Raw genomic sequence first — 16,323 nt, forward strand, 5'->3', positions numbered from 1 at the left:
GTGGAGAATACATAATTTTGTCACAAAGATGAAGCAAGAAGCTCAAGAATATACACAAGGTAAGAGAAAACTCCTAGAAACAAGCAGGACTAATTAAGAACATTTCCCATCTAAGTTAAAGACTGGAGGGGACAATTAGTTCGAAGGCAAAAACAGCAATACAAAACTCAAAAAGCATGGAATATTAGGGAAATGTGGCATTACTGATACAGTTCCAACAATGCCCCAGCAACCAAACTCAAAGATATTGAATTCTATTCATTTAATTTACGCAATGAAGTTTACAAAATAGTCACTTAGGAAATTCAACAAGTTACAAGAAAATATGAATTTAATAGAACCAGTAAAATAAAGAAAATGAGAAATTCAACAGACATTATATAGAATCAAATTGTGAAGCTAAAGAGTTTCATGAATAAAATAAAAATGCAGTATATTTTAACATAGTTATACACCAAGCAGTAGAGAGAACACTGACTTAGCTGTTACAAACTTTGAAAAAGTCCCAGTAGAGGAGAAAGAAAATAAAAAGTAATGAATAAACAGAATGTGATACCAGTAACTGATCAAATATCAGAGTCATCAGAAACCCAAAGTAGAGGAAAGGTACAGGAAATTTATTTAAAGAAGTATTATCTGAAATTCTCAAACCCTAGGGAGAGATTGGGACTTTCACAAAGCTCGTAAGTAACCCCATTATCTAAAGTGAGCATGATCTTCTCCAAGACAGTATAATAAAACCATTAAGATCAAAGACAAAGAGAATCCTAAAAGCATCAAGAGGAGATGATTGTAATTTACAAGCAACTCCTCATTGGGTCCACTACAGTAACCAGAAGAGCACATTGCTGGCAGAAAGATACATCAATAGAACAGAATTGAATGCCCAGAAATAAAACACACAAATACAGTCAACTAACATTTGACAAGGAAGCCAAGAATGCAATATTCTATGGGGAAAGATAGTCTCTTCAAATAGCATCATATAGAGCGGGTGCTCACATGAAATGGAACCTCTTACACCATTTCTCCTAATGAACCTCTAATAGGAAATAACTCCAAACCAAAAAAAAACCATGAAAATAAAGCACAGATAATAAGCTCCTTGACATAGGTCTCAGCTGTGGTTGTTTTGATGACATCAAAAGCACTGTCAGCACTGTCCTCCCGTTGATCATTGATTTGCTCGAGCAGGCACCAGTAACATTTCCATTGTGAGATTTGTTGTTACTGTTTTTGGCATATTGAATACATCACGGGTAGCTTGCCAGGCTTTGCCGTGTCGGCAGAATACTCTCGGCAGCTTGCTGGGCTTTCCGAGGGGGGCAGAGGAATCAAACCCGGGTCAGCTGCATGAAAGGCAAATGCCCTACCCGCTATGCTATCACTCTAACATCAAAAGTACAAGCAAGAAAAACAAAAACAAGTATAACTATTAAACTAGGATATTTCTGCATAATAAAAGAAGTAATAAACAGGGGAACCTGTAGAATGGGAGAATTTCAGAACATACTACAGATAATAGCTAAAATATAAAAAAATAAATGTCTAAAAATCAACAAATTTCATTTTAAATGGGTAAAGGAATTAAACATTTTCCAAATAAAGCTTCCAAATGTTCAACAGGTGCTTATGAAAAAAGTGCTCAACACCACTGACCACAAGGGGTATAAAAATGAAAAACTGCTGTTGAATCACCATGAGTTACAGAGTAACAAAGTTACTCTTACTAAGTTTCAGGCATCCAATGTTCCAATACCAGTTCTTTAAAAGGTATGCATCTCCCCAGGCATGTCCCCAGTTTTCCCTCACGAAGGACTTTTCCCTCCGGAATTCCCTCCACCACTGTCCTAGAGTTCCCTTCCCCGATTTGTCCCCCAGCCCTCCCTAAACTCAGTGGCAAGCTTCCTACTGAAGAGCAATCTCCTGCTTATTTCTATTGCTTTTGAGCATTTGTTACTCCCCTACAAATTTTATTTATAGCTCACATATGACATTGATCATTTCACTCAGCATGATTGAACTCTCCATATCCATCCAACTAACACCAAACTGCATGACTTCATCTTTTCTTAGGGCCAAGTGGTACTCCATTGTGTAAATATACCATAATTTCTTTATCCAGTCAGTCATCTGTTCTTAGGCACCTGGGTTGTCCCCAGATACTGGCTATTGTGAAGAGTGCTGCAATGAACATAGGCATGCAGATGTCTTTTCGGTGTTGTGCTTTTGGGGTATTATTCCAAAGAGTGTCAATGTTGGCCCATTATGGAAGCTCAAACCCTAGTTTGCAAATCAAACTAAAATAAATCATGTCCCTACAGGTGTCAAAATGGCTTTCTTCATGATGAAAAGAAATAGCAACATAGATCTCCGAGGGACTGGAACACAGGCAGGCCGCACCACCAGCAGCCTACTTTCAAGGACTTGCTTAATCTCCTCCTATCCAGGTAAAGGCATGATGGGGGTGGCATCTGGAGCCGTGGCCTCGAGTTATTCTCCCCATCCATATCCCATAAGAACCATAAATTACCCTCTTAAGTGGAACTTTCATTAGGGCAGCCAGATAACCAAAAACACATTAAGCCAATAATTCACTATCCACTGCCCCAATTAATATTGCACCAAAACCACAACAGTAACAGTGAGCATGAAAGTTCAAACAGGACAGATCACAATGGTAAAGAAATGCAGGAAGCCACCAAGCTTAATTCTTCACCTAATTAGTGAAGAAACTAGCCCAGAAGACCCAACCTGTAATGAAGCACTAAACAACCTCTCTGACAAGGAATTCAGAAGGAAGCTACCAAGGATGCATAGGGAGCTAAAAGAAACAATGGAATGCACCAATAAAATATAAGAGGACTTGAGAGCAGAAATGTGGAAAATGCAAACAAAATTACAAACAGAAATGACAGATCTGAAAAACCTGGTAAGTGAATTTAAAAACTCAGTGGAAGGCCTCAGCAGCAGAGTAACAGCTACTGAGGACAGAATCAGTGAGCTTGAAGATGAAGTGCAGAGAATCTCCAGACAACAGAAGAAAATGGAAAAGAGTCTCAAAATGAACCAACTGATGTCAAGAGAAAATCAGGATGAAGCCAAGAGGAGTAACATAAAAAGTATTGGAATCCCAGAGGAACAGGAAGAAAACCCTGACGAAGAAGAAACTGTCAAAGACATCATTGCTAAGACATACCCAGAACTGAAAAGCACATGTGACCAGACTCAGGAGGCCCCAAGGGTACCAGCTAGAAGAAATTCAAATAAAAATACTCCAAGACACATCCTAATTAGAATGATGAAAATGATAGACAGAGACAAAATTCTGAAAGCAGCAAGATCAAAGAAAGAAATCGCCTATAAAAGAGCATCTTTAAGATTTACGGTAGACTTATCTGATGAAATCCTCAGAGCCTGAAGAGAGTGGGGAGGTATAGTGAAAAAAAAACACAATCAAATAAATGTCTCACCAAAAATACTTCACCCAGCTACACTCTCATACATATCAGAAGGAACAACACACAGTTTCAAAGACAAACAACGACTAAGGAATTTCATAGACTCAAAATCATGGTTACAAGAACAAAGAAAAGGGCTACTTTAAGATAAGACAAGCCCCTCAAGTACACCAAACATTGGCAGAAAGATGAGACAAAACCACGTAAAAATAATCTCTCTCAGAAAACCCTAATAAACCGAATCAGAAATGAAAAGGGGGTCATCACAACAGAAACTACAGAAATTCAAAGGATCCTCAGGGAGTACTTTGAGAAACTGTATGCCACGGAACATCAAAACCTCGAGGAAATGGATAAATTTCTAGACTCCTACAGACTCCCAAGGCTGAACCAAGAAGACCTGGAATACCTGAACAGACCTATCACCATCAAGGAAACTGAAATGGTAATAAAAAGTCTCCCCAAGCACAAAAGTCCTGGTCCGGATGGATTCACTAGTGAATTCTTCCAAATCTTTAAAGAGGACTTACTCCCAATCCTCTTTAAGCTTTTCCACGAAATTGAAATATCAAAAACACTTCCAAACAGTTTCTACGAAGCAAATATCACACTGATACCAAAAGCAGACAGAGATACCACAAAGAAAGAGAATTACAGACCGATATCCCTGATGAACACAGATGCAAAGATCCTCAACAAACTACTAGCAAATAGAATCCAACTACTCATCAAAAAGATCATACACCATGACCAAGTAGGATTCATCCCAGGGATGCAAGGATGGTTCAACATTCGGAAATCAATCAACATAATCCATCATATCAACAAAAGAAAAGATAAAAAGCATATGATTATATCAATAGATGCAGAGAAAGCATTTGACAAGATCCAGCACCCGTTTATGATCAAAACCCTAGCCAAAATGGGTATAGAGGGGACCTTCCTCAACATAATTAAAGCCATCTACCACAAGCCTACAGCAAGCATCATCCTCAATGGGGAAAAACTGAGAGCCTTCCCTCTAAGATCAGGGACGAGACAAGGATGCCCACTATCTCCACTGCTGTTCAATATAGTACTGGAAGTACTTGCAATAGCGATTAGGCAAGAAAAAGATATTAAGGGCATTCAGGTAGGAAAGGAAGAAATCAAGCTCTCACTATTCGCAGATGATATGATACTATACTTAGAGAACCCAATAACCTCCACCAAAAAACTCCTAGAAACAATAGACTTGTATAGTAAACTTGCAGGCTATAAAATCAATGCCCAAAAGTCCATGGCTTTCCTATATGCAAACAGTGAAGAGAAGAAAGCAACATGAAAAAAACAATCCCGTTCACAATTGTGCCCCAGAAAATCAAGTACCTAGGAATCAGCTTAACTAAGGAAGTAAAGGACCTGTACAAAGAAAACTACAAAATGCTACTTCAGGAAATAAAAGAGGACATGAGGAAATGGAAAGATATCCCCTGCTCATGGGTCGGGAGACTTAACATTGTCAAAATGGCAATACTACCGAAAGCATTGTATAAATTCAATGCAATCCCTATAAGGATACCCACGACATTCTTCAAAGAAATGGAGCAAACACTCCTGAAATTTATATGGAACAATAAGCCCCCACGAATAGCTAAAGCAATTCTTGGGAAAAAGAAAATGGGAGGAATCAACCTCCCGAACTTCAAACTGTACTACAAAGCAGTAATAATTAAAACAGCATGGTACTGGAACAAAGGCAGAACTGCAGACCAATGGAACAGGGTTGAATACACTGACATCTCCCCTCAATCATATGATCATCTAATCTTTGATAAAGGTGCAAGTAATGTGAAGTGGAGTAAGGAAAGTCTCTTTAACAAATTGTGCTGGCATCACTGGACGGCTACATGCAAAAAAATGGGCTCAGAACTCTGCCTAACACCGTGTACAAACGTAAGATCAAAATGGATTAAAGACCTCAACATCAGACCAGAAACCATAAGGTACATTGAAGACAAAGTTGGCAAAACCCTCCATGACATTGAAGCTAATGGTATCTTCAAAGATGCCACGCCACTGTCTGAGCAAGTGAAAACAGAGATAGATAAATGGGACTATCTTAAACTAAGAAGCTTCTGCACCTCCAAAGAAACACTGACCAAAATACAAAGAGAGTCTACAGAATGGGAAAGGATATTCGCCGAATACACATCTGACAAGGGGTTGATATCCAGGATATACAAAATACTGGTTAAACTCCACAAGAAGAAAACATCCAACCCCATCCAAAAATGGGGCAATGAAATGAACAGAAACTTTCTCAAAGAAGAAATCCGAATGGCAAAAAAGCACATGAGAAAATGCTCTACATCATTAATCATCAGGGAGATGCAGATCAAAACCACAATAAGATACCATCTCACACCTCAGAGACTGGCCCACATTCAAAAGAACAAAAGCAACCGATGCTGGCGTGGATGTGGCGAGAAAGGGACACTCCTTCACTGTTGGTGGGAATGTCCACTGGTTCAGCCCTTCTGGAAAACAGTATGGACGATTCTCAAAAAATTAGAAATTGAGCTCCCATTTGACCCAGCAATACCACTCCTGGGAATATATCCCAGAGAGGCAAAAATGTATAGTCGAAGTGACATTTGCACTTGTTTGTTCATTGCAGCACTCTTTACAATAGCCAGAAACTGGAAGAAACCTGAATGCCCAAGAACAGATGACTGGTTAAAGAAACTTTGGTACATCTACACAATGGAGTACTATGTAGCTGTTAGAAAAGATGAAGTCATGAAATTTACATACAAGTGGTACAATATGGAAAGTATCATGCTAAGCGAAATGAGTCAGAAAGAGAGGGATAGACATAGAAAGATTGCATTCATCTGGGGGATATAAAGTAACAAAGTATGAGATTAATACCCAAGAATAGCTGAGATCAGCACCAGGAGGATTACTCCATAACTTAGAGGCCAGCCAGGTATCCTAGAGGAAAGGGCAGCTCAGATAGAGAAGGGAGCACCAAATAAATGATGTTTGGAGGATCCTCCCAGGAGGGGAGATGCATGTCGAAAGTAGACTATGGACTGAACATGTTTGCCACTCAATGCCTCTTTTGCAGACCACAACACCCAAAAGGAGAGAGAGAACACAGGGGATGGCCATGCCACAGAGACAGGGGGGATGGGGGGATGGGGGTGGGAGGGATATTATCCATGGTGGTGGAAAATGGGCACTGGTGGAGGGATGGGTATCTGATCATTGTATAATTGAAACCAAAGCACAAAAAATTGTAAATCTACAACTTTAAAAAAAATAAAATAAAATAAAGGGAAAAAAAAAAGAACAAAAGCAACCGATGCTGGCACGGATGTGGCGAGAAAGGGACACTCCTTCACTGTTGGTGGGAATGTCCACTGGTTCAGCCCTTCTGGAAAACAGTATGGACGATTCTCAAAAAATTAGAAATTGAGCTCCCATTTGACCCAGCAATACCACTCCTGGGAATATATCCCAGAGAGGCAAAAATGTATAGTCGAAGGGACATCTGCACTTGTTTGTTCATTGCAGCACTCTTTACAGTAGCCAGAAACTGGAAGAAACCCGAATGCCCAAGAACAGATCACTGGTTAAAGAAACTTTGGTACATCTACACAATGGAGTACTATGTAGCTGTTAGAAAAGATGAAGTCATGAAATTTACATACAAGTGGTACAACATGGAAAGTATCATGCTAAGCAAAATGAGTCAAAAAGAGAGGGATAGACATAGAAAGATTGCATTCATCTGGGGGATATAAAGTAACAAAATATGAGATTAATACCCAAGAATAGCTGAGATCAGCACCAGGAGGATTACTCCATAGCTTAGTGGCCAGTCGGGCATTCTAGAGGAAAGGGCAGCTCAGATAGAGAAGGGAACACCAAATAAAGGGTGTTTGGAGGATCCTCCCAGGAGGGGAGATGCATGTCGAAAGTGGACTATGGACTGAACATGTTTGCCACTCAATGCCTCTTTTGCAGACCACAACACCCAAAAGGAGAGAGAGAACACAGGGGATTGCCCTGCCACAGAGGCAGGGGGAAGGGGGGATGGGGGTGGGGGGGGATATTATCCATGGTGGTGGAAAAAAAATTAAAAAAAAATAATCTCTCTCAACATCAATGGGTTAAATGCACCAATTAAAAGACAGAGAGTGCCAGGTTGATTCAGAAAACTGAACCCAACATTCTTCTGTCTGCAAGAAACACATCTGAACAGTCAGAGCAAACACAGATTCAAAGTCAAAGTCTGGAAAACAATTCTACAGGCAATAAAACTCCTCAAAAAAGCTGGGGTGGCCATTCTGGTATCAGACCACATTGATTTCAGAGTGAAGAAGTTCACAAGAGACAGTGAAGGTCATTGCTTATTGATCAAGTGATCTGTACATCAAAAAGTACTTACTCCTAAATGTATAGGCACCTAATGAAGGATCAGTAAAATACTTAAAACAAAAAGACATCGATAGCAACACAATACTAGTGCAAGACTTCAACATCAATTTATCACCTCTTGATAGGTCAACCAGATTCAAGCTCAGCAAGGATATACTTTATCTGAGGGAATAAATGGAAGAAAGGGGCTTAATGTAAATATATATATATAAATTTAGTGTATATATAAATATATATACATATATATATATGCTGGCCAACTTTGACCGTGAGTGTGGAAAGGTTGGACTGCAGCTGAATCTCACAAAGACAATGTTCACGAGAAACGGACTTGTTCCTGACATTCCATTTGCTCTCAATGGAATGAACAACTCCGAATGCAGCAGATATGTGTACCTAGGTCGAGAACTCAACATGACGAACCACCTGGCACCTGAGTTGCACAGGAGGAAGAGAGCAGCATAGGATGCCTTCAAGAGCATTGAAGAAATAGCTAAGAGGATGAAGAACCTCTGACTCCGGGTACATCTCTTTGATTCCACTGTTCTTCCTGCATTAACATATGCCTCAGAGACCTGGGCCCTACGGAAACAGGATGAGAACACTATTCGGGTCTCCCAAAGAGGAACTGAAAGAGCTATGCTTGGAGTATCATGCTTCACTCGGAGAGAGAAGGAATCTGGAGTTCCGACCTCCGTCGACGATGGAGAATCAGGAATGCTGTCTCGTTTGCCAAGGCATCGAAAATCAGATGGGCTGGACATGTAATGCGATTTGAAGATGACCGCTGGACTAGAGCCATTACCAGTTGGATTCCACGGGACGTCAAAAGACTGCTTGGCCGCCCACCTACGAGATGGTCAGACTTCTTCATCAAGACCCTGAACGAATAGTTTGAGGCTCTTCGTGTTCCTGGAGCAAGCAGACAGCATTGGGCTACACTAGCATGCGACAGGGATAAATGGAGATGTTACTGGTGCCTGCTCGAGCAAATTGATGAGTAACGAGATGTCAAGTAATTTTATATATATATACACACACAGTAAATGTCTCATATATATATAAAATATTTCATCCCAAGAAAGTTGAGTACACATTCTTCTCAAGTGTGCATAGGATATTTTCCAAGATAGACCACATGCTGGACCACAAAACATACTCTATAAAATTAAGAATATAGAGACTGTATCAATGATCTTCTCAGACAGTGATGCACTGAAAATAGAAGTGAATCACACAAACAAGCAGAAAATGAAATCAAATATCTGGGAATTAAACAGCTCACTACTGAACAATGAGGGGTTCAGAATGGAAATCAGAGAGGAAATCAAAAGATTCCTGGAAACAAACGAATATGAAGACACAAGTTACCAGAACTTATGGGACACAAAAAAAACTGTGTTAAGAGGACAGTTTATAGCTCTACAAGCATTCCTCAGGAAGAAAGAGCAAGCCCACATAAATAACCTAACCTTACAGCTTAAGAGCTTGGAGAATGACCAACAAAAGGAGCTCAACCCCTGCAGCAAAAAGGAAATAATAAAACTTAGAGCAGAAATTAATGAGATGGAAGTCCAAGAAAACAATCCAAAAGATCAATGAAACCAAGAGCTGGTTTGAGAAAAAAAACAAGATCAATAAACCTCTACCAAGAATCACAAAGAAAGGCAGAGGGAAAACTATAATAAACTGAATCAGAAACAAATAGGGGGGCATTACAAAAGAAACTGGAAATTCAAAGAATCCTCAGAAGTTACTTTGAGAATCTTTATCCCACAAAATAAGAAAACCTCAAGGAAATGGATAAATTCCAGGATTCCTATAGCCTCTCAAGGCTGAACCAAGAATACCTGGAGTACCTGAATGAACCTATCACCATCAAGGAAATTGAAACCGTAATAAAAAGTCTCCCATTAGCAAAAGTCCTGGCTCAGATGGATTCACTAGTGAATTCTTCCAAATCTTTAAAGAGGACTGACTCCTAATCCTTTTTAGGAAATTGAAGAATCAGAAACACTTCCAAACAGTTTCTATGAAGCAAATATCATCCTGATACCAAAAGTAGACAGAGATAGCACCGATAGTACCAAGAAAGAGAATTACAGGCCGATATCCCTAATGAACACAGAGGCAAAGATCCTCAACAAAATCCTAGCAAACAGAATCCAATGACTCATCAAAAAGATCATACACCATGACCAAGTAGGATACATCGCGGGGATGCAAGAATGGTTTAACATTTGCAAGTCAATCAATATAATCCATCATCAAAACAAAGAAAATATAAAAACCATTTATCATATCAATAGATGCAGAGAAAGCATTTGACAAGACCCAGCACCCATTTATGATAAAAACTCTTTGCAAAATGGGCATTGAAGAAACTTTCCTCAATATAGTCAAAGCCATCTACCACAAGCCCACAGCAAGCTTCCAATCTCAATGGGGAGAAACTAAAAGGCTTCCCTCTAAGATCCGACACATGACAAAGCTGAAACAAGAAGACCTGGAGTACCTGGTCTTGCCCGCTCTCACTACTCCTATTCAATATAGTGCTGGAAGTTCTGACCATAGCAGTTATGCAAGAAAATGATATCAAGGGCATAACAGATAGGAAAGGAAGAGGTCAAGCTATCACTATTTGCAGATGATATGATACTAAACTCAGAAAATCCTAAAGACTCTACAGAAAAGCTCCCATAGACAACAGATTTGAATAGTAAAGTGGCAGGCTACAAAATCAACACCCAAAAGTCCATGGCTTTTCTATATACAAATAAAGAAAGAGAATAAAGAGATATTTAAAAAAAAAACCCTGTTCACAATAGTACCTCAGAATATCAAGTACCTCAGAATCAGCTTAACTAAAGAGGTGAAGGACCAGTACAAATAAAACTACAAAACAGTACTTCAAGAAATAAAGGAAGACACTAGGAAATGGAGACACACCCCCTGCTCATGGATAGGGAGGATTAACATTGTCAAAATGGCAATACTCTCCAAAGCACTATACAGATTTAATGTGTCCCTATAAGGATACCCAGGACAATTTTCAAAGAAACAGACGAAACACTTCTGAAATTCATATGGAACAATAACGCCCCACAAATAGCTAAAGCAATCCTTGGAAAAAGAAGATGGGTGCCATCACCCTCCCCAACTTCAAACTGTACTACAAAGCAGTAGTAGTTTAAACAGCATGGTATTGGACTAGAAACAGACCCACAGACCAATGGAACAGAGTTGAATAGTCTATCATAGACTTTCAAACATATGATCACCTAATCCTTAATAAAGGAGCAAGAAATGTGAAGTGGAACAAGGAAAGACTTTAACAAATGGTGCTGGAAAAACTGGACAGCTACCTGCAAAAAAATGAACTCTAACCTCTGTCTAATGCCAGGCACAAAAGTCAGATCATAGTGGATTAAATACTTCAATATCAGACCTGAATCCATAAGGCACATGGAAGAAAATGTAGGCAGAACCTTCAACGGCACTGAAACTAAAAGCATCTTTAAGGATTAAACAGCTCTGACCAAGGAAGTGGAAACAAACATAAACAAACGGGACTACATTTTGAGGAAGCTTCTATTCATTTTATTCTCCCCATTTTTTTTATGAGATTAGAGGTTTTCTTTCTTTCTTTCTTTCTTTCTTTCTTTCTTTCTTTCTTTCTTTCTTTCATACAATTCTACTAGTGTTTTGTATATCCTGGATATTAACCCCTTATCAGATGGATATTGGGTAAGTAATTTTTCCCATTTTGTGGGCTCTCTCTATAACTTAATCACTGTTTCTTTTGAGGTGCAGAAACTTCTTAGTTTAATGTAGCCCCATTTGCTTACACACCTAAGGGTCTTCCAACACAGGATCAGGAGAAAATGTAGTACAATCACAATGCAGTATTATTCAGTCACAGCAGTGAGGGACCCTTTCTGTTTGCAACAACATCAATAAACCTGAACTACTTTATACAAAGTGAGGTAAGCAAGACAAAGGCTTGTATGAAATATTTTATATGTTAACTCTAAAGAAAGTCAAATTCACAGATACCGAAGAAAGGTAATTACCAGGGCCTGGGCTGGGTAAGTGGAGATAACTGTGCAAGTAGACAATGAATAAGTTTTAAAGATTTATGCACAGAGTAGTGATTATAGTCAGTACGTCTTGTGTACGGGAAAGTGGCTAAGGGACTAGACCTCAAAGGTTCTCACTAAAATAAGAGTAGTGACCTAAGATCTGTTAACTTATATATCAGTTATAATTTTATTAATATAATATAGCACTGTAGCACTGTCCTCCTGTTGTTCATCGATTTGCTCGAGCAGACACCAGTAATGTCTCAACAAATTGTTAGACTTGTTGTTACTGTTTTTGGCATATTGAATACGTCACGGGTAGCTTGCCAGGCTTTGCCATGTGGGCAAGGTACTCTTGGTAGCTTACCTGACTCTCCAAGAGGGGCGGAGGAATCGAACTCGGGTTGGCTGAGTGCAAGGCAAATGCCTTACCCACAGTGCTATCACTCCAGCCTATGGTACCTCTAAAAGTTGATTTATAAATTTATCAATTCCATCTCAATTAAAAATTACCCAAAAAGGCAAATAAAGGCAAAGTATGGTACATAATTTTAATGTATATAAATTCTTTGAGGCAATATAAAAATTACTCAAAGCACTACTTAAAACATTTCATTAGAAGCTCTGCATAAATAAATTTTCTTGCAAGGCAGTGAAGCCCATTAGAGCTCTTTTATATGTCAGAATGTGTAATCCATGAAGCCCACAGAATAATTTCTATAGTACAGCGTGTAGAGCATTTGCCTTGCACGCTGCTGATCCGGTTTTAATTTCTCTGTCCCTCTCGGAGAGCCCGGCAAGCTACCGAAAGAATCCCACCCACACGGCAGAGCCTGGCAAGCTCCCCATGGCATATTTGATATGCCCAAAACAGTAACAAGTCTCACAATGGAGACGCTACTGGTGCTCGCTCAAGTAAATTGATGAACAACCCGAGGACAGTGCTACAGTGCTACCTGAAAGGGAAAACTATAAGGAAGTAAACCTGAAAGAGAACTTTTAAGCAACGGCAATTGGTAGCAGAGAGCTTTCTGACAGATTTTTTTTTCACTGCAAATATTATCACTGTCATCATCAAAATTTGGGAGGCAAAAGAAGTTTTAATAGAAAATCTTAGAAGCATTACATTTCCTTAAAAAATGTATCTTTCTGCTTACTTCGTATGATTTCTTATCATTGATTACCTAATAACTGTTTAGGAAAGCACGGCACAATTTCAATTCCCTCAAATAATATTCTGGAGAAAGTGTAAAAAATGGCCTGCAATACAAATGTTTTGACAAAATGAACAACATTTATTAGCTGTGTGAGAACCATAACTGCTATGTGAAGAGTAGAACTGGCTCTTAACATGCTGTGTACCTGTGGCACCCAACATAACTGCTAAGGTAAAAGAAAAATCTATAAGCTGACAAACATAATTTCAAATTATCAATAAGATAGAATTAAAATAACAACATTTATTCTGCATAATAATCACTGGTACCTACTAAAAATTATAACATTTAGAATTTTCAGTGACACATTTTATAAACATCATAATTTCGTAATTTGAAAATCTTTTGGGCACATTAATTTGAAAATGTTTTATGCAATCACACATAAAACTCCTATAGAAGCAACTAAATACATCTTGCACTCAATTCAAGTCACTTTAAAATCATCTTACCTGTGTGAAAAGGATAAACTGAGCAAACTGCCAGGGAAGCATAAAAGCAACATTGGACACACAAAGTGCAATGAAATGCTTTTTATTAAGGTTCGAGGTCCTTGATGGAGAAAATTGTTATCAGTAAGTTTTAACACAAAAATAACCTATCACTACACAGAAAAGCATTTCAAAACAACAAACACCAATCATCCCTTACCTCTGATAAATGAATTACTGTTTACTTTTAAAAACTCATTTAACAGAACATAAAATACTTGTTATTGTAAAAATGACCATCAATTAAAAAAATACAAATTAGGGACTGGAGTAATAGTACAGCAGGAAAGATGCTTGCCTTACCCACAGTTGACCAGGGTTGGATCCCTAGCACCCCACAGGATCCCCTGAGCCTGCCAGGAGTGATCCCTGAACAGAGAACCAGGAGTAAACCTGGAGCACAGCCAACTGTGGCCCAAAAACCAAAACGAAAAAAATACAAATAAGAGTTTCAAATAAAACATTATATCATACCAGTAAATATTATAGGCATAGTATTTTGTCATATGTCATTAATTTATGTCAGTAGATTTTATGTCATTGCTAATTTAATACTCCACTGGGATCAGAAACAGAATGTGGTCTGGTATCCCAAGGAGTTCCTTAGTCCTCCCATATAACACAATGGGCCTGTCCCGTCACTGGAGGCTGGGATAACACTGAGGGTGGCAGTTATCTTCTGTTTGACTGCTGGGCATGCACCATTTGTTCACTTGTAGGGAGATTCCTGAGGGGCAGAATAATTCTTTTTCTGAAAGGTGACCATGAGTTGGGAACCTCTGCCCTATCTGAAAAGCAGAAATTTCATATATCAGTTTTAAAAGTAAACCGTATCTTCATACTTCAAAGGACAATGGAGTGGGGCTGGAGCATCATACGACAGACAAGGTACTTCCCTTGCACATGGCCAAGCAACATTCCACCCCCCAAGCCCCAGACAGACACTGGAACCCTGCAGGAGTGATCCCTGAGGACAGTCAGGAGTCAGCCTGAGCACAAGTGCGGCATCCCCTCTCCAAAAAAAGGGCAATGAAGTATATGTGCTAGTGAAGAAGTTTAAAACTATGAAAAATTCAAGGGAAAGAATTGTAAAATTAAGTTGTTTAAAAGAAAGACTTAATGGGGTTTTTCAAACCAGTAGGTAGGGCACTTGCTTGCATGTGGCTGATCCAGGTTCAATCCCCACATCCCATATGGTTCCCTGAGCACCTCCTGGAGTGATTCCTGAGTGTAGAGTGAGGAGTAAGTCCTGATTATCACTGGGTATGACCCCAAAGCAAAACAAAACAGAAACATAAAACAATGAACTAAGATGGGAATGCAGTGTTTTAAAGAGGGATGCCCTGATCAATCTTGGCCCCAGTACATAGAGGAGAAAAGAAAGACTGCAGGCGGTGAGGGGAGAAATACAGATGAGAAGCAATGGGGGCCAGGACAGGAAGTAGGTTCAAAGGTCAAGTAAAGGAATCAAAGAGTCAAAAATCCAGCCCACATAGTCAACACTAAAATCAAGAGACCCTAACTTTAACAACCAAGCTTAGAAAGATGCCTGTCGACAAGGCAGGCTGTGCTGGCTGGCCGGGGATAGGGTGAGGGTCGGGAACAGGGGAAGGAACCTGGGAACACTGGTGGAGGGAAGTTGACATTAGTGGTGGGATGGGTGCTACAATACAGTATGTCTAAAATTCAACAACGAATAACTCTATAAATCACAGTGCTCTCATGTAAAAATGTGATTTAAAAAAAATGACCTACAAAGAATAATTCTTGTATTCTAAATAGCACTAAAGTGCTTTTGCTTTACTAAATTTAAATGATCAATGTACAACTGCAATTTCTAACATGAAATATCACTATATAGAAAGACACATCAAAACAATACAAATTAATCGTTTAACTTTGATGCAATGAATTATTGTTTACTTTTAAAAACTCATTTATAACAGAACTTAAAATATTTGTGCTATAAAAAAAGCTGATATGGGGGCTTAGAGAGATAGTACAGCAGGTAGGGTGTTTGCCTTGCATGCGGCCAACCTGAGTTCAATTCCCAGCATCCCATATGGTCCCCCCAGCACCGCCAGGAGTAATTCCTGAGCATTGCTGGGTGTGACCCAAATAGCAAAAAAAAAAATCTGATATGAAATATATCAGTATCAGCACCTTTTACCAATAAAGAAAAGTATCTTTTGAGAATTTGAAATAGAAATTCACATTATATAAATAATAAAACAAACTATTCTTACAAGTAGTGATGCTTGGTAAATTCTTGTATAATAACATCAAATTTTAGAATCAAAACTTAAAAGTTCATACTGTTTGGTAACATTATAAAATACATCCATAAATCAATTACCTTGTACTTTTTATAATTTAAAAAGCTTTAAAATTATTAAAGCACCATAATTTATAAAAGCTATTCAATACTGCAGCACCAATTCCAATACAGCGTCAACTTAACTCCACCCGTGTTCCCAGGTTCCCTCCCATACCAGCGCCTTTGCCCCAGCCTGCCCTCTGGACAGGCACCTTTCTAAGTTCGGTTGCCAAAGTCTGGGTCTCTTGATTTCAGTGTTGTTGACTCTGTGGTTTGCATATGTGGCTCTATCATTCCTTAACACTGCTTTCCCTGACCTGGCCCCTG

The 16,323-nt window shown here is 39.0% G+C and overlaps 1 protein-coding gene across 1 annotated transcript in view; it reads right to left on the reverse strand.

The window, feature by feature from the left end:
- DPY19L2 (dpy-19 like 2) overlaps positions 1-16,323 on the reverse strand; it is a 129,685-nt gene that overhangs the window by 65,193 nt on the left and 48,169 nt on the right. The window contains exon 9 of the mRNA XM_056118706.1: positions 13,641-13,740. Within this exon, the coding sequence (XP_055974681.1) occupies positions 13,641-13,740 (100 nt within the window). The remainder of the gene's footprint in view (positions 1-13,640; positions 13,741-16,323) is intronic.

Source organism: Sorex fumeus, unplaced genomic scaffold (genome assembly GCF_029834395.1).
Source record: "Sorex fumeus unplaced genomic scaffold, SorFum_2.1 ptg000037l, whole genome shotgun sequence".
In the NCBI taxonomy this organism is placed as follows: Eukaryota; Metazoa; Chordata; class Mammalia; order Eulipotyphla; family Soricidae; genus Sorex; species Sorex fumeus.